This window comes from Equus asinus, chromosome 17 (genome assembly GCF_041296235.1).
Source record: "Equus asinus isolate D_3611 breed Donkey chromosome 17, EquAss-T2T_v2, whole genome shotgun sequence".
Classification (NCBI taxonomy): domain Eukaryota; kingdom Metazoa; phylum Chordata; class Mammalia; order Perissodactyla; family Equidae; genus Equus; species Equus asinus.
Window position 1 is genome coordinate 31,781,248 of NC_091806.1, and position 27,983 is coordinate 31,809,230.

The 27,983-nt window shown below is 41.1% G+C and overlaps 1 protein-coding gene across 25 annotated transcripts in view; it reads left to right on the top strand.

The window, feature by feature from the left end:
* CTNND1 (catenin delta 1) overlaps positions 1–21,183 on the top strand; it is a 50,866-nt gene extending 29,683 nt beyond the window's left edge. For 6 of the 25 annotated variants that reach the window (XM_070487813.1, XM_044750381.2, XM_070487822.1 and 3 more), the window contains 16 exons: positions 775–846; positions 1,821–1,973; positions 2,343–2,878; positions 6,367–6,830; positions 7,942–8,125; positions 8,977–9,094; positions 9,579–9,732; positions 10,580–10,648; positions 11,475–11,602; positions 11,705–11,855; positions 12,571–12,763; positions 13,118–13,232; positions 13,764–13,851; positions 16,553–16,615; positions 17,384–17,487; positions 18,276–20,431. In XM_070487813.1, the coding sequence (XP_070343914.1) occupies positions 775–846; positions 1,821–1,973; positions 2,343–2,878; positions 6,367–6,830; positions 7,942–8,125; positions 8,977–9,094; positions 9,579–9,732; positions 10,580–10,648; positions 11,475–11,602; positions 11,705–11,855; positions 12,571–12,763; positions 13,118–13,232; positions 13,764–13,851; positions 16,553–16,615; positions 17,384–17,487; positions 18,276–18,287 (2,604 nt within the window). In that variant the 3' untranslated portion in view covers positions 18,288–20,431. Of the gene's footprint in view, positions 1–774; positions 847–1,820; positions 1,974–2,342; positions 2,879–6,366; positions 6,831–7,941; positions 8,126–8,976; positions 9,095–9,578; positions 9,733–10,131; positions 10,150–10,579; positions 10,649–11,474; positions 11,603–11,704; positions 11,856–12,570; positions 12,764–13,117; positions 13,233–13,763; positions 13,852–16,552; positions 16,616–17,383; positions 17,488–17,901; positions 17,989–18,275 lie in introns of all 25 variants that reach the window. The other 19 variants (XM_014827815.3, XM_014827822.3, XM_044750377.2 and 16 more) reach the window with 12 other exon arrangements.
* Positions 21,184–27,983: the final 6,800 nt, after the last annotated feature.

Here is a 27,983-nt window from a genome sequence, read left to right on the forward strand (position 1 = left end):
GGTCTCACTGTATTCTATTGGAAGAGGAGCAGTCAAATGGATTTTTGTGTAGTAGTATAGTGTCCTCAGATTATTTTCTGCTATTTAAGACAGAACAATTTAAGGATGACATTTTCATGTGTGTTCTATGGCTCTAATAATTGGTGATGAAGATGTTGAGACATCTATTTGCCTGAGGGGAGTTGGGGTACTTGTTTTCTTTCTACTTGGAAAGAGAGACTCATCTGTTGCTTCTTTCTTTAAAAAGCTGCCTGGTATGGGAGTTTCCAATGGTGGTAGAGCATGAAGATGCATGGAACAATAAAGAACGCTTTTGGAAACTCCCCAACCTAGCCTTTCCAACTTTTCTTGTATTCTTATGGCTTTCCAAAAAGATTGTGTGATGGGGAACTTATCTGAGTCTCCGCTATTCACTCAGCAAATAGTTTTTGAGTGCCTTTTATGTGCCAGGCACTGTTCAAGGCACTAAGAATACATCATTGGACAAAACTGACCAAAAATGAAACAAAGCAAAAAACCCCTCTGCCCTCATGGAGCTTGCATTCTTATGTTCCAGAGACCCGCTCTGCCAGAGTTCCAGGCCTGATTCCAATTTAGGGGAAAGTGCTAAGACTAAGGAGTGATGTGGTTCTTTTATGAGTACTGACAGAAGGACTCCAGGCCACAAATATCTTCTTGAAAGCCCTTTTCCTGTTTGGAAAAAAAGATCATTTGTGTTTGGTAGGGCAAAGGAAGGCCACAAAATGAATTGTCTTCTTGTGGGCTGTGTTTCAGAACGGCCGGTTTGTGGGCGATGCTGACCTTGAGCGACAGAAATTTTCAGATCTGAAACTCAACGGACCCCAGGTAATTCCTCTGACTCAAGGTTAGGGTTGCTTCATTCATATCTTCTTAACTTCCCAGCCTGTAAGAGCATATTGTTGTCTTGTGCCTGGCATGTTGTAAGCGCCTGTTAACTAGTTTCTTTCATTTAGGAAAATGAAAAGTGGAACTTCAATGTACAGTTTTATTTTGGAATGAATTTTAATGACCATTGATACAGTATTTGATCCCTCAACTACTGCATCCCTTTTCTAGATTGAGTGTGCTTCTACTTTGCAGAAAACCCTACCTAAAATCTGACTGGTCTTGAGCCAGATCTGAAGAGTAACAAGGAGCTAGTCAGAAGATGGCTCTTAGTGGGATTTTCTGGTTCATCTTAAAAGTTCTTGGGGCCAGCCTGGTAGCGCAGCAGTTAAGTTCCCACGTTCCACTTCTCGGCAGCCTGGGGTTCGCCGGTTTGGATCCGGGTGTGGACGTGGCATCGCTTGGCACACCATGCTGTGGTAGGCGTCCCACATATAAAGTAGAGGAAGATGGGCACGGAAGCTCAGGGCTAGGCTTCCTCAGCAAAAAGAGGAGGACTGGCAGTAGTTATTCAAGGGTAATCTTCCTCAAAAAAAATTTAAAAAGTTCTTTATTGGGTGAACTTCTTCTTTGGAGGATTACTCAGATGTAGATGTAGCTGCCGTTAACACAGTTCATCTTCGCATAGATGACAAAGAACTGTGAAGTTAAATCTGCAGTTTGTCTCTTGGGTGTTGGGGTGGCTCTAGTTAACTTAGTTCATATTTGTTAAGTGACCAGAACTGGGAAATTATATCTTCTCCCCTTTTGTTCAAGTTTAAAAGATGGGGACAACCATGCCTCTAAAAATCCTGGGACCCATAGAAGATGCATGAGAAGTCTCTGTCTTCAGGGAGGCAGTGCTTCTTTTTGGTAGGGATTGTTAATATATATGGCTCTGTAGTAGCTCCTTCCTTTTACTCTTTTCCATATAGGATCACAGTCACTTACTGTATAGCACCATCCCCAGGATGCAGGAGCCAGGGCAGATTGTGGAGACCTACACGGAGGAGGACCCTGAAGGAGCCATGTCTGTTGTCTCTGTGGAGACCTCAGATGATGGAACCACTCGACGCACAGAGACCACTGTAAGCTAAGGCTTGTATAAGGTCTGGGATGACAGAGGAGGTCTTCTATGGTCTGTTAGGGGAAGGATTAAGAACTTAGGGTGGATGAAGGGCCACTGATCCGTAGTGAAGGCATAAAGAAAGTGATCTCTGGTCAGAGAAGACAGAAGAGATGTGGGAAAATCTAATGGAACGGAGAAGAGAGGAGGTATATCCAGGTCTATAGTAGCTTTCCTATAAGATGGAGAGAAGGGTAGATAGTAGATCGTAAGGCATTTCCTGTTAAAGTGAGCTAGAGGTAGGGGTTTGTTTCTTTTCTTAGAATGGTCTAGAATTTAAGCTTATATTGTTCACTTCATTAATTTTTATTTTTTCTTTCCTTTCATGAAGGTTAAGAAAGTAGTGAAGACTGTGACAACACGGACAGTACAGCCAGTCCCTATGGGACCAGATGGGCTGCCTGTGGATGCGTCATCCGTTTCTAACAACTATATCCAGACTCTGGGTCGTGACTTCCGCAAGAATGGCAATGGAGGACCTGGTCCCTATGTAGGGCAAGCAGGCACTGCTACCCTTCCCAGGAACTTCCATTACCCTCCTGATGGATATAGCCGCCACTATGAAGATGGTTATCCAAGTAGCAGTGACAACTATGGCAGTCTGTCCCGGGTGACCCGCATTGAGGAGCGGTATAGGCCCAGCATGGAAGGTTACCGGGCACCTAGTAGACAGGATGTCTACGGGCCCCAACCCCAGGTTCGGGTCGGTGGGAGCAGTGTGGATCTGCATCGCTTTCATCCAGAGCCTTATGGGCTCGAGGATGATCAGCGCAGTGTAGCCTATGATGACCTGGATTACGGCATGATGTCTGATTATGGCACTGCCCGTCGAACTGGGACACCATCTGACCCTCGCCGTCGCCTCAGGTAGGCAAGGAAAGGGGAAAGATAGGGTCTTTCCAAGACAGTGAAAAGGGGTAGGTCTTCCTTCTCCTCCTAAGTGCTTTCTGGGGTCAGAGACACTTGTGGCCCCCTCTCTTCTGCCTTTTTTGTGTGTGTGAAAGGCCACCCTCTTCTTTTTTCTGATTTTACTAAGTATCAACTTGCTTTTTTGTGTCTTTTTCATTATAAAAATCATATATTCTAATTATATAAAATGACTTGTGATGGTTACTGGTCTGTGTCCTGAAGAGTGGCCTTTGCTGCTATGCTAAGAGTTTCTGCTATTTCTGCCTAAGATCTGACCCCCTTTTGGTGATAGGGAGCACCATAAAGGAGCCTGGTGCCTGGGGCTATGGCATACTCACTTGTTCCTGTGAATTTTGTCAGCTTCTGGTTTGGTATTAAGAACAGAGTTGAGGGTTTTAGGCTTTCAGGGCAAGAACAGATAGTTTAGGATATATGTAAGAAGCCTCTCTGTGGTGGTTTTAATCTCAAATTAAAAACAAACCTTGGGGCCGGCCCGTGGCTGAGGGATTAAGTTTGCATGCAGTGGTCCAGATTTTGCTGGTTTCTGTCCTGGGTGTGGACATGGCACTGCTCAGCAGGCCATGCTAAGGCGGCGTCCCATATAGCACAACCAGAGGCATTTACAACTAGAATATACAACCATGTACCAGGGGGCTTTGAGGAGAAGAAGAAGAAGAAGAAAAAAAAAGATTCGCACAGATGTTAGCACAGGTGCCAATCTTTAAAAAAATAACAACAAAACAAAACCTTGATCTCACAAAAGCCCTGACACTTTGTGCTTAGGTTCTTACATTTGATTATAAAGTGAAATGGGGGTGGCATCCTTAGAGGCTGGTACATTAGTGACACTCTGAATGGTCACTAAGTAGCTGCCTATTTTGACTTTACTACTCATCCCTGGAGATTCTTTGGTGATGTGAAAAAGGGAGTGATTGATTGGACTGGTAGATGGTTTGCCTTGAGAGAATGCTGTAGAATGGGGTTTGGCAAATCTTTTCTGTAAAAGATGAGGTAGAACTATTTTAGGCTTTGCAGGCCATATATCATTTTTGTTGTATGTTGTTGCTCTTCTTTTTACAACCTTTTAAAAATATAAAAACCATTCTTAGTTCTGTGGTTGTATAAAAACAGGTTTGGCCTATGGGCTACCAACCCCACTTTAGAATGAATAAGAGACAGTGTTTTCCAGGCAAAGAGAAATACTAAGAAATAAGGGAGAAGATTTATGGATCTCTTGATGGTAAGGATATCCTAGCAGCTGTTGCTAAATTTCTGTATGGGGTCATGACCTTCTAAAGCCAGTGTCTTGGTGCTCATTTTCCTCATATTAGGTAGCTTTGGTTAACAGTGAACTTGGCTGGGTCAGGGGTAGAGGCCTCATTATCTAAGCCTGAGTCACTCACCTTTCAGGTATCTTTCGGACAGCTAATCCACTTCCCATGTGACTCACCTTTTATTCCTAGGGGGCACCAGACCTTAGCTGGTGCAACTTGGAACAGTGGAAGATAAGAGCTATCACTGAAGGAGTCTGCCCAGGGTGTTGGCTCCTTCTGCTTGTTGACAAATCTGCCTTTTCTGACTCCCTCATTAGTAGAGTGATTGGACGTAAGTGGGTGCGGGTGGCCAGGTCATTCTCTGCTGTCCTTAGCTGTGGCAGTTGACATAAAGAGACGGTTTGGGGCTTGGTTCTTGGGTTTGTTCCAGGTAGCGCTGGACTTGGAAACCTGCTTGACTAGCAAGAACATTTGCTGCTTCCTGTTCTGGGCCTAGGAGAGTAATGCAAGGTCAGACAAAACAGCAAGGCAGAGTAATTAGTGGAAAAAGCACTGAACCAAAAGACCTTGGTTCTAGTTGTGCCTTTGCCACAAGCTATGTAGCCTCAAGCAAGTCATTTAATCTTTCTGGGCACAGCTTTGTTATTTGTAAAACAAAGGAAAGAATGTCATGATCCACAGCTTGTAAAAGAAGAAAATAGATCTTGAGTGACCAAATCTTGGTTATGATAATTGTTTTTGTAATTGCTTATATTAAAATAATAATAACAGTAAAGCATGCTCTCTGCAAAACTAGAAAAAGCCAGAAAAGCACACCATCCATTGATAAAGAGCTGCTAGCATTTTGGTGCATTTCCTTTGAGTTCTTTTTCCTATGCGAGGAAACATACTCTGACTTTATTTTTCCCCTGCAAAAAGAGTCTTACTAACATGCTGTTTAGTAGCCTACTTTTAAAACTTAGCTATATAATCTTTTCATTTTGTTTCAATGCTATTAAAAAATGTTGATTTTTACTAAATGCTTTGTTCATCTGAATCACTGTTGAGTGGTTGATGTTGACAGCTATGAGGCAGGCCCTCTGCTCAGGCTAACCTTGAGGGTTTGGTGGCAGTGGGAATGGTTTTGTGGAACAAACAATGGGCTTATTTGGAGTTTCACACAATAGATTCTCCTCTCTCCTGTGGGAGCCATAGAGTGAGATGAGCTCACAGATAATGGGTCTCTTCCTTCCTGGTGGCTATGAATAAATAATAGTGTGACAGACTCACCCTCTAGTGGTTGTTCATAGTACTGAAATGGGAAAAATGATCTCTGTTACTCTCTTTACCTTCAGTTGCCTTGTGCTTTGTCTCTGTTCCTTTTCTTAGTGGCTGGGAATCTTAAATATGATTGTGGTTAGTAGTCTCTATTTTGACAGAATCGGAGGTATTGTCTTTAGAAATCAGAGGCTAGAAATCATGTCTCAAACACATTTGTTGAGTAGCAGAGATGATCTTGGGATGAACTGTGAAAATTAATATTCAGGCTTATACCTCATCAGTACCAAAGCCAGGCCCTCATATGACGTAGCAAGAAGTCCTGTACTGTTTTTACTATATCACCTCCTCTCCTCTTTTATAATTTCCAAAATAGGGTAAGGAGAGGCTTAAATATAAAGTGTGTTTAAGGGTCTTATCCCACCAGCTGTTTCCTGTGTGTAAATGCCTGATTTCCTGTTTAGCTAAGGGCTTGTGGGAACTGCTCTCAGATGTTGTTTGCTGACTTCTGTGGCATAGAGTCCGTTGCTTTGGTTAACTCTGCTGTCTGAGGGTTTATTTCAATCTCTACCCAGAGAAATTAATAGCTGTTGGGTATCATTCAAATGCTAAGCAGTCAAGATTTGGTTCTTTTTTTGTGATTAATATTTCTGAATGCTCATTACTCTCCAAGCTACTAAGCTTCGCAGGAAAAAGGTGGTTTTAATCTAATTGCAGATGCCTTTAAAATTATTACCTTATCTCATTAAGAAAAGTTGATCAGTATATCATTTATGCAAAGGAGAGATAAGATCTAGTTTCCTAGGGCTGAGGTTACTCCTCCCTTGAACATGAGGGGTAATGGGAGCTCTCCATGAAACCAGACTTGACAGCTTGATGTATTCCTCTTTCCTCTTGGTTCTTCCAACACTGCAGGAGCTATGAAGACATGATTGGTGAGGAGGTGCCATCAGACCAGTACTATTGGGCTCCTTTAGCCCAGCATGAACGGGGAAGTTTAGCAAGCTTGGATAGCCTGCGCAAGGGAGGGCCCCCACCCCCAAATTGGAGACAGCCAGAGCTGCCAGAGGTAATAGCCATGCTAGGATTCCGCTTGGATGCCGTCAAGTCCAATGCAGCTGCATACCTGCAACACTTGTGCTACCGCAATGACAAGGTGAAGACCGATGTTCGAAAGCTAAAAGGCATCCCAGTACTGGTGGGATTGTTAGACCACCCAAAAAAGGAAGTGCACCTTGGAGCCTGTGGAGCTCTCAAGAATATCTCTTTTGGACGTGACCAGGATAACAAGATCGCCATAAAAAACTGTGATGGTGTTCCTGCCCTTGTGCGATTACTCCGAAAGGCTCGTGATATGGATCTCACTGAAGTCATTACTGGTGAGTTCTAGGCCCAAGGGAAACTGCTAAGTTAGGTTCACTGTTACCCCTAGAGATGCTGAGAGCTAGAAGGATTTCCAGTCCTTTTACTTTTGGTGAAAAGTTGTGAACTGGTGGCCTTTAGGTCAAATTCATCTCACAGATTTGTTTGGATCACTTGTGGTTTTCAAAATTTTAAAGAATTGGTTGCCAATGTTTAAAATCCAGAAGATTCCACTTAAAATTCCAGATTCTTAGCTTCTGTTAAAAACCGGCAAGAACATGTAACAATGGATCTGTTTTGCTACTTGGCGGTAGTTGGTCTAAGCTGATTCAGGCCTGTGCTATCACACAATACCACACAAGTTTGCAATAATCCCCAGTACATTCTATCTCTGACCAACTGCCGCTATATAGGAAATTGTCTCCCAAACATTGAAGCTGAGTGTCACTTGTCATTTGTCCATGTTCTTGTAATTTCTTTTAAATATCTGCTTTTCCTGACTCACCTGGCTGGCATGTATAGACTTTTGAGCTTGTGGTCCTTGCTTTAGAAGAGTGGTTTTTCAGGTTGTGGTTTGTGATTAATTAGTGTGTCTTGAGCACAATTTTGTGCATCACAACCAGAATTACAAGAGAAAGAAAGAAAGATAAAGAAATAGCATAGACCGTTGATTCTCACTTGGGGGCAATCTTGCCCCCCAGAGGACACCTGCAATGTTGGAAGACATTTTTGGTTGTCGTAACTTGGGAGTGGGGGAAGGGAGTGCTACTGACATCTAACGAGTAAAGGTCAGAGATACTGCTAAACATCTAACGTAGGACCGGACAGCTCACCACAACAAAGAATTTTCTGACCTAAAATGTTAGTGGTGCTGAGGTTGGGAAACTGGTGTAGATAGCCCAGAGAACGTTGCTTATAGTAAGTATTGTTTTATAAAACTGTTTCATGATAGATATATTTGTATTGAGCCATAATGTAAAATATATTTCTTATAAAAATTTGAATATCATTACAAGATATTTGGTCACTGAGGGATACAGAATTGATGGAATAGGGGATTTTCTTTGGCATTCTTCAAATATATTGTCTTGGGTGCTGGAGAACTGTCTGACGAGTTGTCTCTGCCAGGAACCCTGTGGAATCTTTCATCCCATGACTCAATCAAAATGGAGATTGTGGACCATGCACTGCATGCCTTGACAGATGAAGTGATCATTCCGCATTCTGGTTGGGAACGGGAACCTAATGAAGATTGTAAGCCACGTCATATTGAGTGGGAATCGGTGCTCACCAATACAGCTGGCTGCCTTAGGTAACATAAGGGCTTTCAGAGTATGAAGATTGAACTTTTGAACTTAGATTTCTTTTTTAAAAAAGGTTTAAATTCTTTAGCCTGTCTTTCAGCCTCCATTCTTACCTATACTGTACACTACGAGTCCAACCTATCTTCCTACCTTCGCTACTCCTTATGTACCACATACACCTGCTATGTCGGTTTGCTTGCTGTTTCTCACACATCCTCCTTACTGCTGTGCCTGTTTTTTGTTCATTGAATTTGGTAAACATTTGTTCAATACCTACCACATGTAAGGCACTTGTCTGGTCCTAGGCTTGTGTGTGTCTATGACCTTGCCCTCAATGATCTGTATTTCAAGTCAGGCTGTGATAGATGCAACAAGAGTACAGAGTCCTAGAAGGCTAGGAGATGGGGTGAGGAAGATCTGTTCTTTCTTTAGTCTGCAATGCCTTTCTTTCCTTATTTATCTTTTCAGGCTAAACTCAAGTGCCTATGTTTCATGAAACTTTTCCTGATTTCTTCTTCTTTTATCCTACAGATGCTGCAGTATATTCTTTCTCTCTTTGCAATATACTCCCCATTTTTTCATTTGTACTTCTGTATAAGAAGTATCTATTCTATCTTAAATTATCATTTTTGGTATACTTTATTTACACCTGCCTCCCACCCCCGGCCTGGTTATAAATGCCCTGAAGGCAGGGACTGTCTTACTCAAGTTTCTCTCGACTGCAGTGCCTTGCTTATAGCATGTATTCACTATTTGTGTAGTGAATAGAAAAGGTATTGAGGAGGCTTTTAGATCTCAAGGATATTAAGGGAGGATTTCTGGATTTGAGTCATCTTGAAGCCTCTTCTTTTCTCCTTAGGAATGTCAGCTCAGAGAGGAGTGAAGCTCGCCGGAAACTTCGGGAATGTGATGGTTTAGTGGATGCCCTCATTTTCATTGTTCAGGCTGAGATTGGGCAGAAGGATTCGGACAGCAAGGTAAGTTAATGGCTGAATGAATTCCATTCACAGCAATCATGAGGTACCTCTAGTGCAGACTGAACATCTGATCATCTCAGTCTTTCAGGTGACATTAGATACCTATACTAGCCCCTCCTTCCTAGAGCAGGTGTTCACCTCAGAAGAAAACTGTTTTCTTTAGAATTTCTTTCACCTATATAATATATTTTAAAGCTGTTTAACTGTACTTCCAAGGCTGTACATTTTTTGAAATAGGAAAAAGTCAGAATGACTCTAAGTTTTGTGCCACACACCAAAAGGTGGCAGAAACCCTCCATTAGCCTCAGGCTACAAGGATTTTGCGAAGCTTGGGGCACTTAAGAGGCCTTGTGAGAGATGATGGATTGGGCTGTGCTTTTGAGGATCAGTATTTTAGTACCTGAATCGTGGAAACCTGTACTTGCTAGGAAATCACTATGGGCATTCTCTTCTCTCATTAAGCCTTTTGTCTTGTGTTCCCAAGCTTGTGGAGAACTGTGTTTGCCTCCTTCGGAACTTGTCGTATCAAGTTCACCGGGAGATCCCACAGGCAGAGCGTTACCAAGAGGCCCCTCCCAATGTTGCCAACAATGCAGGGCCACATGCTGCCAGTTGCTTTGGGGCCAAGAAGGGCAAAGGTGAGTCTTGGTTCCTTGTTCCTTGCTCTTTAACGTAGGATGGGGAGAGGCAGGAATGCTTCTAGCTTTAGGTCTACAGTGCTTACCGAGCAATACAGGAATCTGAATAGTCTAGGATGTCTTTTTGCTCTGCTGCTGCTTCCCCTGCGCCGTGTGCTTCATTTGAGGCAATGATGATGGTGGTGGTGGTGGTGGTAGTGGTATCAATGATTGGGGCAGGGAAGGACGAGAACTCAACTAATCTGGGGCCTTCTCCCCCATTCCTCCTTTGTGTTTCCTGTGTTTTTCTTTTCCTCTCTGCTTTTCTGCTTATTTCTCATGATCCTGTTGACATCTTTCTCCTGCATTTTTCTTCCTTCATTTCTCCTCTGCTTTCCACCTTGGGTGACGCACTGGAAGATGAGTGGTTCTCCAGAGGTGAGTGAAATCTTTTAAGGCGCTTATCTACTTCTAATTTGCATGTTTGGGTTTTAGCTTCCCTAGTGTTTCCTTGCCTAACCCTTCCCTCTGGATGCATGTAGGAAAATTAAGTTGAGGAAGACCATTGAAACAAGGTTAGCTCTTCTGAGCTAATGGCTCATGGCATGCTATTTCTGGGCAGTCCCACTTATCAGAACTCAGGACAATAGCAACAACAGTGGTTATCCTTATCTTACCTATCTGCTGCCTGTTTTCTGTCCTTGTTTCTGCACAGCCCTTTGCTAGGACAGGCTGAGGGCCCTGATTTTTCCCCCCTCTTGTTGCATCTCTGATCCAGAGATTTTGACTGAAGAATAAGAAATACACCCGCTGGACTCCTTCTTTTCTTAAAGTTTTTACCCTTCTCTCCTTTTTTTAATTTCTAAAGGGAAAAAACCAGCAGAAGATCCAGCAAATGATACAGTGGATTTTCCTAAAAGAACTAGTCCCGCTCGAGGTAAGTTATTTTTTTCTTCTCAGTCTTCAAGGGTCTCATAAACATAGTCCACAGAGATGTATTTGGTAGCCTAGCAGGAGGCTATGCAGTGTGTTCACTGTTCTCTCTTCTCCGACTTAATGGATCTGAAGTGATAGTGAAAGTATTGGGAAGCTCTATGGTATGATAGCTCTAACTTAAAAGAACTGCTGCTTATGGCATCTATTCAGATTACTTGATGATAGGATAAGGTCCTGATGGTAGTTTAGACCAGAAACTTAGTTATCCTAAGTAGCTGCTACAGTTCCTGGGACTTAAAAGTTACCTATTATAAGAAGCCTCTTTATCACAGTTTGGATCTTTATATTTATCAATAGAGTGAGTCCAAAATTCACAGCTCTCTATGGATATAAAAATTTTAGATATTGTTAAATCTATGATAGGCCCTTTTGCTGAGTCATAGTAAAAGTGGGCAGAATGACTCAGTTAAAAGTTAGAAATTATTTGCTTGAGATGAGGAATCTTAAACCTGAGTGCTATCAGTGAGGAAATGAATCCCCTGAGTGCCAGCAAGGCCAAAGTAAACTGGGAGAGAAGAGGCAAGGGGGAAGCAGAGAGAGGAGTTGCATATGATGAGTTGATATCTGTTGGCTCTTACCGTGGATTAGTTATTCTTAAGAAAGCATGGAGTCAAGCCTCCGAGTTTGCTGCTGGGTGAGTGGGAGAGTTTAGGGAACCTAATGCTATAGGAGCATAAATCCATCATTCCAGGGTACTAAGGCTGGACTTCAACCAGCCGGAGCCTGGTTTGTAGGTACTGAGTAGCATCCTCCCCTTTTTTGTGCAGGCTATGAGCTTTTATTTCAACCAGAGGTGGTTCGGATATACATCTCACTCCTCAAAGAGAGCAAGACTCCTGCCATTCTAGAAGCCTCAGCTGGAGCTATCCAGAACTTGTGTGCTGGGCGCTGGACAGTGAGTACCTTTTAGAAGATGGATTTGGAGGTGAGAGAACTTAGCTAACTAGTTTGCTGTCATTTGTAATCTGTTCCACCTCTTCCCATGTACTACTTCTAGTATGGTCGATACATCCGCTCTGCTCTGCGTCAAGAGAAGGCTCTTTCTGCCATCGCTGACCTCCTTACTAATGAACATGAGCGGGTAGTAAAAGCTGCATCTGGAGCACTGAGAAATCTGGCCGTGGATGCTCGCAACAAAGAATTAATTGGTGAGGAGTTGGACATTAACCGTACCTCAGCATCTAGTGCAGTGCCTTTAATCTAGCAAGTGCTAAATAATTTACTTATTGAAGTGACAGAGAAGGAGGATCCTAGCCCTCCTTAAGAGGTTATAGTTTAATGGTTCTTGGAAAGACAAGAAATGATGACTCTTCAAAACTGTAATAATAATAGTTATTATTTACTAAGCACTAACTTTGTTAGTAGGCATTGTTAAGCACTTCTGTATGTTCTCATTTAATCGTCACAGCTTTGCAAAGGTCCATTTTTTTTTTTTTTTTACAGAATAAAGAAACTGAGGGTCAGGGAAGTTAAGTAATTTGCCTAGTTAATATAGCTCATAAATGGCAGAGCCCAGCTCTTCATTTTTTTAAATTCATAATGACTATTATAATATTAAATATCCTGTTTTTATTAGAATATCTGAATGGACTATGTAGCATATTTGATATAAAGTAATTCACATTGTTTCAACATGGCTGAAGAAGGAGAGAATAAGTAAAGGAATAGGAAGGACAATAAATCCATGGCTATTCCAGGTCCTTTGTTCTTTTGATATGATAATTCTATAGGAGAAGAAAGTTGATTCATATGGACAGTACCTATACTTTATATGATCAATGCAATTAAGCATAGTGTTAGGCCCCTCCTAACCTGGCTCAGCTTATTCTCCCTGTACACATTCCTTCTGTCTTACCACTGTAGGTAAACATGCTATTCCCAACTTGGTAAAGAATCTGCCAGAAAGGCAACAGAGCTCTTCCCAGAATTTCTCTGAGGACACTGTGGTCTCTATTTTGAACACCATCAATGAAGTTATTGCTGACAACTTGGAGGCTGCCAAAAAGCTTCGAGAGACACAGGGTATTGAGAAGCTGGTGTTGATCAACAAGTCAGGGTGAGCTTAACATTTAAAATTACAGCTGGAAGAATTTGGGTATGAGAGGGGAGTTGCTAGGAAGGAACTTTCCCCTGTTGTTTTCTAAGGTTATTTTCCCTTATTTACGTGTAAAGTGTGAAGAGGTATTGCTCCATTTTCTGTCTTATGTGTTGATCCATGAATTGGTAACAGGCTCATCCATCAAACATTTTTTTGTCACTGTTTGGGACATAATACAGGTCTTGGTGAATACTTGATCTTACCCATTTTGGCATTTATATTCTCATGTTAGATTATATTAGAAAGTATAGGTTCTCAGCTTCTTCCCTGGTCTTACATCCAAATTCCATATGGTGTTACTTTCCTCAAAAGGAACCGCTCAGAAAAAGAGGTTCGAGCAGCAGCACTTGTGTTACAGACAATCTGGGGGTATAAGGAACTGCGAAAGCCTCTGGAAAAAGAAGGATGGAAGAAATCAGACTTTCAGGTAGAATAACTCTTGGGACTGAGACTTTTACCATTTTTTTCCTTGGTCTAGGGTCATGCTTCTGTCTCTGGTTTCTTCTATTTCACTATCACACTAAGTCTGCTTTTGATCCAAGTCTCTGTTAGTAAAGAAATCATTTGGTTTCCCCCCCCTCACAAAAGAATGGTGCCTGCAGTTCATTTGCTGCTGAAATAGCTCTGGTTTTCCTCTGTGACACAGCATACTGTAAATGCTGGTGGTGATGGAGAGTGATGGCCTTTTTGACTTTTCCCCAACTCGGCCTTAGCCCTTTAAAGAAGTTGGCCATTTTCTGAGACTTCTGATAGTATGAGTGTTTGGTACCTTTGTAATCTCCTGTTCAGAAAGACAAATAGAAGCCATAATGTCCTGATTTGTTTCACTGTATAGCTATCTATTTACCCTTTTGGTGAGAGTTGTATTTGGGAATGGGACCTAAAGCTCTGTGCCCATGAGGGATAACATATGGGTGAATTCAGTACTCTGATGGTGTTGCATTTTGTTTGCCTCCAGGTGAATCTACACAATGCTTCTCGAAGCCAGAGCAGTCACTCATATGATGATAGCACGCTCCCTCTCATTGACCGGAACCAGAAATCAGGTACAGTATCCAGGGGGCATATCCTTCTGCTTTTATTCCACATCTGCTATTCTTTAGTGGGCTTACTATCTAAGAAATAGGATATATATTTATTTCTGAATGAGCTAGTCTTTTGGCTGAGGGGGAATAATACTTCCCTCAGGATTGTAACACAGAAGCTGCTAGTCGTGAACATTAGATAGTAAAACAAAACAGGCAGTTACCCTGGGTGTTGTACCCTGTCTTTGCTTCTGGGCTTAAAATGACTGGAAAGTGAACCCTAGTCTCTCTATTTGAGATATATATAGCATTGTATAAATTTAAGGTGTACAATATAATGGTTTGATACATAAAACGAAAATATATATAGCGAAATGATTAATTTTTTCCTTTTAAATCGCCAGTCATGTGAGCAAACACATTTTCCCTAAAAGATGAATCATATATTTTGTTTTGTAAAATGTTTTCTTTTTCACTTAAGTGTGTATTGTAACCCCTGTTATCTTAATGACACTTGGTTTTGCCTCAGGGTTCTTGAAATGTGGTCTGAGGGTCCTCATGTCTGTTGACATTTGTGCTGATGGTGCAAAAACAGTGGTTGGTGCTTATGGCTGGACATAAACCAGGTCAATGACGCCAAACCAAACGGTCATTGTAGTTTTTCTTACCATGTACTTGCAGTTAAAAAAAGAGCCAGTTTCACTTAAGAATATACTTGATGGAACTGTAAAAATTATTTTTTTCTTTCTACCCTTGAGTACACATCTTTCTAATACTCTGTGCTGATGAAACAGGAAGTACTGATCAAGCAGTCTGCTGCATACCAAAGCACGGTGGTTTTGAGGAAAAGCACTTGGGCTGTTGAGTTACTAGTTGGACTAGCCACTTTTTTGATGGAACACCATTTTTACTTGAAAAAAATGACTGATGGACAAGCTATGGTTATTCAGACTGGGGTATTTGGCAGACATTTTCTTGAAAATCAGTGCTGTGAGCTTATCACTTTGACGAAAAATAACTGACAGTACTGAAGTTTTAAGTGAAAATTATAATTTTGTATCTGCCATTGTGAGCCTGGTAAATCTCACTACTTAAAGGACTTTTTAATGAAATCAGTGCTGATATTAAAGAATGCGTTTTTTTAATATTGTGTAATGAGATGTGTTAACATTTAGAAGACCTGCATAACTATAAACCAGTATTTTGCAAGTGACCAATGCGTGATGTTTCAGAATCATGCATAGGGAACTGATCTATTCAAAGTGCAAGACAGATCAATGGATTTTAATTTAACAGCGTATGAAGAGATTTTTAGTTTGGATTCAGATTCCATCTTGCTGCTACCCTTAAAGAAGCTTTACTTGTTGGATATTAGTGTACTATCAAAGAATATCTACAATTATCTGAGAAGACTATTAAAATTCTCCTCCCTTTTCCAACTTCTTATCTGTGTGAGGCTGGATTTTCTTCATACGCTTAACCAAAATAAAATCACAACAGATTGAGTGCTGAAGCAGATATGAGAATCCAGCTATCTTCTCTTGAGCCAAACTTTAAAGACATGTCCAAAAATGTAAAACAATGCCTTTTGTTCTTTGAAAAACATGTACTTTTTTAAAAAATGATTTTATTTTTCCTTTTTGTCCCCAAAGTCCCCTGGTACATTGTTGTGTATTTTTAGTTGTGGGTCCTTCTGGTTGTGGCATGTGGGATGCTGCCTCAGCATGGCTTGATGAGTTGTGCGATGTCCACACCCAGGATTCGAACCAGTGAAACCCTGGGCCGCCGAAGTGGAGCCCGCAAACTTACCCATTTGGCCATGGGGCCGGCCCCCCAAAAAACATTTGTATACTTTTAAATCACAAAAGTGACAGATTCTTATTGTCATGTAATGCAAGTTAAACAGAAATTTATGAAGTAAAATTCCACTCCCCAGAGTGAAGAATGTGGTATCTTAGACATTTAAAAAGTGTACAAAAATAAACAGATTCACAGTTTTGTTTTACCAAATTGGATTATACTCAGTGTTTTTGCATGTTGCACTATTTTGACTTATGATGAACAGATTTCCATTTCTGCAGACATAGCTCTACTTTATTCTTTTAAGAGTTAATGTAAAATTCTACCGTATGAAAGTAACATAATTTATTTTATCCATTCTTTTAAAGAAGTTTAATGGTTTATAACATTGTGAAATTTCAGCTGTACGTTATTTGTCAGTCACAGTATAAATGTGCCCCTTTACTCATTATGCCCACCTTCCAACCCCTTTCCCCTTTGGTAACCACTGCTCTGCTCTTTTTGTCCATGAAGCAATGCCTTTTTTAAAATTAAAAGTGTTATTTATGTTAACATGGAATAAGTTTATTATTTTTAGTGAAATATTTAAAATTTCTTAGTACAGTAGATATTAATACCTATAACCCACACCAATGAAAGCTCTTTGGATCCTCATGATTTTTAAGACTGTAAAGGGACGTTGAGACCAAATGATTTGAAAATTACTCACTTAGAGTGAATGGTTTCTTATATTACAAGTTGTAGGAGAGAGATGTCTTTAAGATCCAGGAGAGCTTTGTCTACTACCTGGCACCTAGTGGGTATTCGGTAAAAATCTGATGGTAGGGAGGGAGGGAGGACAGACTAGAGAGCAATTTTTGTGATGAGTCTAGATTTTGAAGAGTTGGTTTTTTGACCTGGATAACTTTCTGACTCCATGTAGATAAGAAACCTGATCGGGAAGAAATTCAGATGAGCAATATGGGATCAAACACAAAATCATTAGGTAGGTGATTAATTCCTGCCTAAGGATATGGAGTACTATTTCACTGGGACAAGGAGAACTGTCCGGCTCTGCAGTTCTTTCTAGCACCTTCACCATTTACCATCCTGGAAGAGCATTGGCTGGACATTTCTGTTTGGAAGGATGTGAGGACATTTAGGAAAACTTGATCCATCTACTTTTTTCTTCATTCCCATGTGCTCAAGGGTTTAAAAGAAAAATCTTCATATGCCTTCTCCATTACTACAGAATCAAGTGTGTGTCCCTAAACTGTTACTGCCAAAGTCTGATCCCAGGATTCCTCTCTCTCTTCTCTCCCTGTACTCTGTTTCAGCTCACTTGAAACAGGTGGGCTCATGTAATGCCATCTATTTCCCATTTGCTTTCTAAATTCTCTTCATCCCCAAAGGCTTAACTGAAGTCCTATCTCATTTGTTGGGTCCTTCCTAACTATTGCAGCATACCTCACTCTCTCCTCTTAATTCTAGTAATCTTTATAGATAGATCTCTTCAGTTTAACTTTATTATCATATGTCATACTCTGTGTATTTCATATATATTGCCTTCCTGATTAGATTCAAGTTCTTTTTAAATCAGGGACCACCAGACCTTAATGCCTTTCTGGAGCATTTGGCAAAGCTCAGTTCTCAGCAGCAGTGCCTAATTCACACTTATCTGCTTAATATATGTTGTACACTAATATATATGGTACACTAATGTACCTGGTACGCTAGAGAGGAACATCATGTTTTCGTGTACTTTTTTCACTAGATAACAACTATTCCACACTGAATGAGAGAGGGGACCACAGCAGAACACTGGATCGATCCGGGGATCTAGGTGAAATGGAGCCATTGAAGGGAACACCCCTGATGGTAAATTCTCTTTATATACTGTTGTCTTTCTAAGGTTAGTTCTATTTTGAAGCCTGCATGTTTTGTGAAATAGGAAAAAAAGTACCTAGTGAAAGACAGCATCCTTTTCTGGTAGGAGTCTTTGGGGAAAAAGTGAGTGTTTTGACTGATGTTGGGATTTCTTGAGCCATTATTCTGTGATGGTCAAGATGGGGGAAGGAAGGCTATAAACGTGTTACTTATACTAACGCCATCTGGTCTATTCTCACATCATTGTCTTCCTGTCCTTGCCTTTTCTCGAATGTCGTGTCATTCACTTACTACTATCTTGTTTTGTTTGAGTTTACAAGTTTTGGGATTTTCCGTGGATCTGGCACACACTCATGAGGTTCCTATTTCCTTACTCTCATACTAACAAATTGCATGTGTTCACAGCAGGACGAGGGGCAGGACTCTCTGGAGGAAGAGTTGGATGTGTTGGTTTTGGATGATGAGGGGGACCAAGTGTCTTACCCCCCCATGGTATGTCCTCCAGCCACCCCCGCAGATCATCCTTGAGGAAGGAGGCCTCTGTGTGCCAGCAGTTTGCCAATCATGCTGATCTGATCAGGCCAGAGACACTAGTCTCAGCCACATGGGGCTTGGGGGTGATGCTTCTGTGATTGTTACCTCTTAAGAGGCTGGGATGTGCTGCTGGTGATCTGATTCTCCGTTATGTGCTACTTTCCTCCCTCCAGATTTGCTCAGCTGTCTTTTGGCTCTCCTTATTCCCAACCCTATTAACATCTCTTTCTCTTTTTTCCCTACAGCAGAAGATTTAGCACCACTATCTCCGCTACATCTGGGCTTATAATATATGTACTTTTGTTTTTTGGTGGTGAAATGGACTGATGATTTTTCCCTTTCTTCGCTGGACTTTTGTGCCAACTGCCAGGCTGCCTCCTGCCCTTACAGCCCTAAGTGGCTGCCTTATTTCCGTCAACTCCTAACTTTTTCCAGTGAAGCTTAATTGTCCCTCTTCCCCTCTCCAGATCCCCTCCAATTGCTCCCAAGAAGCCTTGGCTCAGTTATACGCATATCTTGAGAAACTGCTGCAGATTAGCTCTTTTGCCAGCTCTCCTTGGAACTCTTGGCCTTGTGTGGAGGGAGGGGAGAGAGTGGGAATCTTCACTGGAAGCTGTGGGAAGACTTGGAAGTTACATACTGTATATGCAGTGTCCAGCAATCTGATAAACCGGTGATTCTTAATCAAGCTTTTTTTTCCTGGTGGGGAAGGGATTTTTTAATTTTTTTGGAGAACGGGAAGTATAAGCTCTTCCCTTATTCCTAACGACTATTTTTGAAGCAAAGAAGGCTGGCAACATTGGCACATTCCATCTGGCAAGGGCCCTTGAGTAAGTGGAAGTCTCCTAGAACTGAGGTTAAGAAACCTTGCTCTCCTCATCTCCAGGGCAGGGACCATCAAGGACCTACAGACTCCATCTCTTCTCCAAGCCTCATGTCAACCCTGGGCTGCTACTATTGCCCCTTACTGAGGCTGCCCTTAACCCTTCTCTCCCATCCTGTGATAATGTCTGCTGACTTGGCCTGGCCATTTGCAAGAGGCTGTAGAAAGAGGAGAATGTGTCAAGGAAGACTTTCTGGGTGAGAAGGAACAGAAAGATGTCTTCTGGGGAGGAGAAAACCTTCTAGGAAGAGCTAATAGGAATGTACATGAATAAGTTAGTCTGAAACTGGCAGGAAGCTTCAAAGCTGGCTTCCCCATCCTTATTTCTCCTTTTTTTACCCTTAGAGCTCTTTCCTCCCCTGCCTTCTCCCTGGATTGGTTGGCCGACTAAAGGACTTGATGTACATACTCCTACCCCCTTTACCCTTTCAAAGGTGGGATTGCCCCTGGCTTTGCCTCTTCTTTGTGCCTTTGGCCTGGGGTGCGTCTCCTCCTTCCCTTCCATGTGCCTTTCTTTGCCTCTGCAGTCTCATTTTTCATGGTTTTGCAAATTATATTTTGTTGCTTTCTTACCCACTATTGGCCCTGAATTGCAGAAAGAAGAGGAGAGGTGACCTAGAGAACCTCAGATTCTCCATTGGGAATTGGTATAGCCTCTAATTTCAGCCATAGCAAACTTTTGCTCAACAGTATATGGTTGGGATTTTGCAAAAATCCTATTCTGATGAATCTCAAAATGAGGTTGGTGGGAGGAGTGAGGGGTGCCACTCTTACTCCTCAGTTGCCCGGAATTTACCATCATCTCTGAAGGAGTTGTAGGGAAGTCGTCTGTCCCCCCCACCCCATACCTCCTCCTTTCAGTTTAGTCTATATTAGCAGGTTGGGCTAGAGGAATCAGCTGCTGTGCTGGTTGATTTTTTTGTTTGTTTTTAACCCTTCTGTTTATTTCCCTTTTACTCCTCCCCTTAATCTAAAGCTCCGTTCAGTGCAACTGGAAATATTTATCCTTCTCCTCTCTCCTCCTTCCCTTATATATTGAGGCTATGGGGTAGGAGAAAAGTGCACAGCCACCAACCCCCTCCCCTTCCCTATGCATTGAAATCCCTTATTCACCCTTTTCCCCCTCCCGTTTCTTCCCACTCCTTTTCTGGCAAAAAGGAGCCTTTTCCTGTGACCCTAAGAGCATACTGCACAGGGGAATTGCCCCCATCTAGACCTGGCTCCACTCTTGGTTTCTCTTGTCCTCTTCTGCTCTTTTTCCTGGTGCTCTTTTTCTCGGTGGGGCGTGGGTGATAGAACAGCCATGGGCTTTGGGGGACCTTTAACTGTTTTTTTTTTTCTTTTTTGTTTATAAAAACACTAAACATTCAATTCCAGAGAACCAAAAATCCCACCTTCCCACCGAACACTACTAAGGGGCATGTCTTCTGCTCCACACTTTTTCTGTTTTTCTTTCTCTCTTGTTAATGCTTTTAAAAACAAATGAATTTTTTATATAAATAAAGTTTTTAAAGTGTGTATGTGGGGGGTCTGTGTCATTTCTTCACTTCAAGCTATATCTCTTCTCTCTTTTTCATCTTGGTTACTGCTTTATGTATCAGTGTCCTTTTTCTCTCCAGAGCAACCAAGAAGGGGGTTATACCAGGATGGGTTTTTTTGGAGCTCAATCCCAACTCTTATCAAGCAACATTGCTTTTAATTATATATGAAACATTTTTCCTCTGAAAAGTCTTAAAAATTAAATGTGGTCAAGTAGAGCACGGGAAGTTTATTGCTAACTTAGAGATAGGAAATGGAAGTATAAAGAATTAATGACTTCCTTAGTCACTGAGATTCTTTTGCAACATTTGACAAAACTAACATTGAATAAAGCCCATTGCACTACATGGCCCTCTTGAATGTAACATTTATGGCTAAAAGATTAGAATGTACCAACTTAATAAATATGAAAATGTAGAATTAAAAGCCTTATGTATGTAAGTGCTGAACAATAGGCCATAATGTTGCTTCTCAGACTATCTGCAGTCCTTTAATAGAAGACAAGGGACAGGCCTATAGCTTCCTTTGTGTCCTACCAAATAGGGTAGCAAATACTTGTTGGATTACCAGGGATTCTCTTTACTGCAGAGGCCAAGGATTAAGACCTATGGAAAGAAACTTATTTTTCTGAGGCTCATATTTGCTGTTAAATAACTAAAAGACTCGAGAATTTATGTAAAATGCTTTTTGTATGCCCAATCTTTAGATTAAAAATATATAGCTGCTTCTGATGATGATGTCATGTCTCAATTTTGTTGAATTTAGGTCTTGAGTATGAAAACTTTCTTGTACTAGTGAGACCAGGAAACCTAAGCATTGTAGCTTGATTTGTGCCTGACAGTTGTAGTTTTAGACTAGAAGGCTGAAGCACAGAGCCAAAAAGCTATTAAGAGTTTGCTTTCCAAAGAGGTTTCGTAACCCCACTTGAGATGGTTTTTTAAATCTATGTAGATAAACCTGGCTAGTGGTGAATAGCCTTTATTTCTGTTATGTTCCTTATTATCCACTGGCATTGAGCTATATATAAACCTTACTCTTCTCCCCTCTCTGGATAGGTCCATTTGTTTTATCTCATTCAATAAATATTTACTGAGGATTTTTATATGCTAGGCATTGTTGTGGATGTTAGGTTTAGATTAGAGAAGAAAACAGATGGACCCTTTCTCATATAGATTGCAATCTGAGAATCCTATGTAGCTAAGATCTGTGATCTTTTAAAAACATTGCTCCTCTCTGCCCTTACCTAAAATAAGGTGTTAAACAGAATGATCTGTAAAGCCCCTATATCTTAAGTTTCTTGACACTGATTTAGTAATGCTTTTGAAGCCTCTTGGTATCTCTTACTTAACACCAACTTTAGGAATCCTGTGGATTTTGTCAAGACTTGCCCATGTACTTCTGATCCTTTAGAGCCTTTAGAGTTCTTTTTCTGGAAGTGATTATAGATTATGCTCAACCACTCTTCTGCCTCAATGAGGCATTTTTGTTAACATGTTTGTGAAATAGCTAGCTGTAATGAGTCTTGCTGTGACATACTTTCTGACAGCTCAAAGCTATGACCTCATTTGGCCACTTGTTGTTTCTTGCTGAATAATGCACATTGTTACAAACTGGAAGCCTCTCACCCAGGGAGAACTAAGGACCAGTCTTTCTAGCTAGTTATTTCTCATTTTGTCTACCTTTATATCTGAAGTTAGGATAATAAAGGTTCACTAGGTATTTCCATAGTTAAGTTGTATACCAATTAGACCTAGCTTTATACATCTGAGCAAGTACATAAGAATTACCTGGGAAACATGTTAAAAATGCAGAATCCCATGTTCCATTTCCAAAAAAATGATTCAATAGATGGGACTCCCTTAATCTGAAATCTTAATAAGTCACCTAGGTTATTCTAATGCGTGTGGTACTTCTTGCAACTTGAGTTACTGATCTAGTGACTTACTTAAGGTTCTAGCCTCAAGCTGGAATCCAGGATGACTGGCTCCTACTCCATTGGCAGTAATACTAGTCTCATGGTGGGTGTGGTGATAACCACAGTAAGGGAGAATTCATAGAGGAAACAAAGTTTATCTCAAGGGATGAGTTGCTTACTGAATTTGAGGTAATAGTGATAGGCTGATGTGCAGCATGTGTATAGATGGAACTTCTTATCTTGCACATCATGTCACATAGGTGAAGCCCAGGCTGCTGAGAGGTGAAGTTAGCCCCTGATATGGGGCCCTCTAGGGCACAGAGAATCCCTTGGAGTTGCTGATTTTGACTGAAGTGTCACCTCTGGCTACAAAGGGTACTTCAACTGGAGAGCAAGTGGCCCCGTTGGCCAAAGTCAAGACAGTGTGTCTGGAAACTTAAATCACTCCTAAGAGACAACTTACCTCAAGAAAGCACAAAAAAGTAAGAAAAGATGTTGTAAGAGCTAATTTCTTTTTCTTTTTTTTTTTTTTTTTAAGATTTTATTTTTCCTTTTTCTCCACAAAGCCCCCTGGTACACAGTTGTGTGTTTTTAGTTGTGGGTCCTTCTAGTTGTGGCATGTGGAATGCCGCCTCAGCATGGCTTGATGAGTGGTGCCATGTCCACGCCCAGCATCCGAACCGGCGAAACCCCAGGCTGCCGAAGTGGAGCGCGCAAACTTAACCACTCAGCCACGGGGCTGGTCTCATCTGATTTCTTTTTCATATAACCTTATGACCTTTTGGCTTTTTCTGTTGTCTGACTCTGCCACTTAAAGCATTAATTCTTCAGCTGATCCACCTAGAATTTAGGGGCATACATGGAGAGAAAGCTGGAGGAAGTGAGGTAGGGAAAGCACCATTGAAAACAATCATTTTGGTCTGTCTGCATCATTATATTCTGACTTACGTTTTTCTCCTTTTAAGTAGCATGACATGACCAGGGCCAGCTATCCACAAGTGGATTGAGTCAAGAGCTTCACACCTGTTACTGTAATTGTAGGAGCCGTAAGCATTATTGTAAGCACATAGCAACTAGCTTTTTTGGTTTATTTTTAGCTGAGGAAAAAGTGCTACCCTTCTCTCCATATACCTCTCTATCTTTATTGTTGAAAAAGACAGGTTCTTCCACTTTTACTGGGGATACAGAAGGGAGTACTGTCTTGCTGTCTTTCCCCCGATATCTGTGTGCTAGTGGACAAATAGTTTGAATGCCATAAGGCATTCCTCATGGTGCCTGAGGAAAAGAAAAAGAAAAAGGGTATCAGTGGTGACATTGTGCCAGGCACGTATTCTGCACTTGTCTTCACCTTAATTCTTTTTTCCTTCAGCTTTAAGGCAAAGTTAGTGTGGGTCTTTTGCAGACTTGGGACTCTGGGCCTTTTTACAACTCACTCTGTTGTCAGAATCCAGAGTGGAGGAAGTGTAGTGTGTATGGTTGGAACTAATTCAAGCTTCTGTTTTTGGCACTGCAGTGGATTAGATACTCTGAAAAGTCCTTTCAGCAGAAACGAGTAAGATGCAGGGTAACATGTATTTATAAAAAAAATACCCGCAAACACATTGCTGAACAAGTACAGAAGTACGGAATCCACAGATAATAAAAATGAAGTGAAAACTGGAATCCTAGGAAGTGAACAACTGCCAAAGCTAGCTTTTACTCTGGGTAAAAACTCAGCAGACTTCAAGCATCTGCTTTAGTGACTGCACAGGATATGGGAAACAGGAAATGAGGAGTCTAGCAGGTGACTCCAAGTAAAGTCGGGATACCCTCAGTGTAAAGATGAAATTATAGAAGGGGGCAGCAAAGAGCTTATTTGTGTTAACCTTGGTGCTAGGTAGAAGGAAAAATATATACAGTATCTTCCCTGAGACTTCATAACCACAAGATGGACCTCTGGAATTTTCAGTCCAAATTTATGCTACCTGTGTGGTCCAAAAAAATCTTAACTGGAGAATTTAAAGTGGTGCTCAGTTGGTCATTCCTCCAGATGATTTCCAGAAGCAAATGCAGTCCCTCGAAGGCCTCAAAACAACTCCCACAGACATGATCCCAAGGCAAATGAGCAGCCCTGCTCAAAAATTGTAAGATGCACAAAGAAGGCACCACGAGTGAAAAGGGGACAAAAAGACACAGAAGCTGATCCTGAAAATGCTTCAGATGTTTGTCTTGTCACACAGACTGTGATGAAATATTTTGATTAATGAACTAAAACAAGTTTGAAAATGAGATGACAAAAAACGACAGGCAGATTTGGAAAAAGAAATTAAAACATACAAATTTGAAATAAAAACTAGGATTAAATACATTGGAGAAATTGAAGGGGTACTAGTGAGTTGGAAGATAGTTGTCAAGAAATTATCCAGAATGCAGTCCAAAGAACAAGAAAGAGAAGGAGAAGAATGGAAAATAACAAGTTGAAATATGGACAATAGAGGACAAGTAAAATGAGAAGATCTAATGTATATTATCGGGAGCTCCAGGAGGAGATAATAGGAAGAGGCAATATTGGAAGAGATAGTGGCTGATAAGTTTTCGAATTTGGTGAAAGGCACCAAACCTCAGATTTAGGAATCCCAATGAGTTCCAAGCAAGATAAAAAGCAACTCCTATCTAGAGAAGTCAAGGCAAAATGCAGAAAACCTAAGATCTTGAGCAGCTAGAAAGAAAATACTACCTATAGAAAACAGCCCAGGTGGGTGACTTCTCAACATTGACAAGGAAAGCCAGAAAACGAATTCTTACCCTTCATCCTGTTAAGAACAGAAGAATTATAGAAGTTGGCACTTAGTGAAACTTTTTTTTAAGTATGCTTTTTGTTGAGGAAGATTGGCCCTGAGCTAACATCTGTTGCCCATTTTTTTTGTTTTTCGTTTTTCTCCCCGAAGCCCTGTATATAGTTGTATATCCGAGTTGAAGGTCATTTTAGTTCTATGTGAGATGCCGCCACAGCATGGCTTGATGGGTGGTGTGTAGGTCTGCACCTAGGATCTGAACTGGCAAACCCTGGGCCGCCGAAGTGGAGCATGTGAACTAAACCACTTGGCCACAGGGCAGCCCCAGTGAAACTTTTTTAAGAAAGAGGGCTAACTACAAACATTTTCAGACAAAAGCAGAGTTTGACTCTCAGAAAAGGTAATTCTACAGGATGCCCTTGAGGCAGAAGAAAGATGATCTCAAATGGCAAGTCAGATGCGAGAAGGAATACTGAACAAAGATATTGGTAAATAAGGTTGGTAAAAGTAAACATTAGCTCTTGAAGCAGTGTGTGATTTGTGGGAGGGAAATATGGACTAGAATTAAAATATTGGCCAACGATAGCATGTAAGTTGGGATGATTAGAACATTAACTTTCATGTTCCTATATTCAGGAGGAGAGTAAACATATTAAGACTTTATGAAACTAAATGTATGTATTAGTTAGAATAACCACTAAAGAAAAGAGAGCATAAAACTTCCAAACAAGTAGAGAGAGAAGGCAAGAGGATGGTGAAGGGAGTTAGAACTGGTGCTACCTCTGATAGGACAAGCTGAGCTCCCAGGGCACCACTTATAGGAGACGGTGCAAAGCCTATCTCTATCGCAGGACTGGGGTGTAGTATGTGGCAAATGAAGTAGATGTGTGCAAAAGAACCAGAGAGTGAAGTGTGAGGAGGGGAAAAGAGAACAGATCCAAGACAATTGCCATTAAAGCAAAGTTTAAATAATTGTTTGCTGGCTAGTATGCGAGTTGTTCAGCCTGACTTCAAGACAGAAGGTCAGGACAGAATCCAAGAATTTATCTTGCTGGCTAAATTGCCGACTCCTTGAGTACAAAGTCTTATTTGTCTTAGTGGCCTCACCATGTCCTACCAGGTCTTGACTCAGAGTAGGGCTGGGCTAAGGCTTGAGGCTGCCCTTTGACATAAGGGAGATGGACCTTTTTTTTTTTTTAGGGACTGCTGGCTTTAGAGTAGAAGTCAAGGCGGGAGCACTGGGCTGTTAAAGCTCATCTCTGGGTCATGGATCATTTCTGGGGCTCTAGGAAGGGCTTTCTCAGGGACATTGATTCCAATTTTGGATTGTTGGTGATACAGCTCCATGACACACATTTGCAATAGACATTTCTTTCTCTTTTATGATCCTCTTAAGCCATGTGCACTTGTGCCGCAAGGCATGGATTATGTGTGGGACCAAGATGTGCTATCTAATGTCTTATTCAAGTGCCTATTGCTTTAATCCATTATTTCTTTTCTCCTTGTTGGGGTTAGTGTCTCTGAAATCTAGCTCATAGATGTTTGAGATGATTCAGAATGATAACATAGGTATATGATACAGAATGATTTTATATATATATAAATAATATATATTACTCAGCCCTAAACTCAGGCTCTGGAACTTGACTGCCCGAGTTCAAGTCCTTATTCTGCTACTCAGCCATGAAACCTTGGGCAAATTTCTTAAGCTTCTAGTGCCTTTCATCATATGTAACATGGGAATAATAATACCTATACGTAGGGTCATTATGAAGATTAAATGAGATAATGAATACATTTGCATTTAGAACAGTTTCTGGCACATAGAATATTATTATATCATTCACCAGGTCCTTCTATATATATGTGTATATAATTTATGTTTAGCTATATGATTACTCTGCTCAGTTATTGTATCCAACTATTTCAGGGATGATTTCAAGGGCAACCCAAAATAACAAAACCGAGTGGTGTACAGGTCCAGCCCCTGGGTTAGGAAAGGGTGGCACTAGTCACTCAGTGAGTACTTATGCCTCTTTGGTCAGGCCCTGTTCTAGGTGCTTAAATGTTAGGAGCTTTAGGGATGAACCTTGCAGGAATTAATGTTAAAGCCTTAGAGACTACTTGTGGCAGGTCCAGGAGGATGAGTCCCTTAAGGCTGGTAGTGCCTGTGACAGCATGTAGACTTCTCTGACCTAGGGATGAGAAAAGACTTCCCAGCAAGATACCAAGGTTTTTCTGTATGTCTGAAACCTTGAGAGATAAAGAAGAGCTCTTCATGCAGAGCCCATGGGAGTTAGGAAGGGGTTTAACTGAATGAAAGAATGAATAAAAAACTACATATATTTACTAAGTACCTTGTGATATGCTAGGCCCTATACTGGTGATAGAAATGAAGTGAACACAGGCCCTTGTCCTCTAGGAACTTGGAGCAAACTACTTTACCCTGAGGGCAAAGAGTTTTAAGCAGCAAGGAGACCAGATCACTAGCTATAGAGAATAGTATGGAGGGGAGAACCAAGATGACCAGTTACAAGAAACTGGAAGATTCTAGGCAAGACATGATGGTGGCTTAGACCAGGCCGTAGTGTAGAGACAAAAGTTAATCAATTTCCAGTCTATTCAGTAATGGTAATAGCTAATACTTAGTGCTTTCTATGTGTAAGACTTTAAGTACTTTGAATATATTGACATTTAATCTTTAACCCTATAAGGAGGGGAATTACATGAACGTATATAATAATAGCACATATTTTGGGGCCAACTTTGTGTTAAAGGCTTCACATGCATTGTTCCTGTTTAATATTTACAACAACTATGATTAGATCCATCTTATAGATGA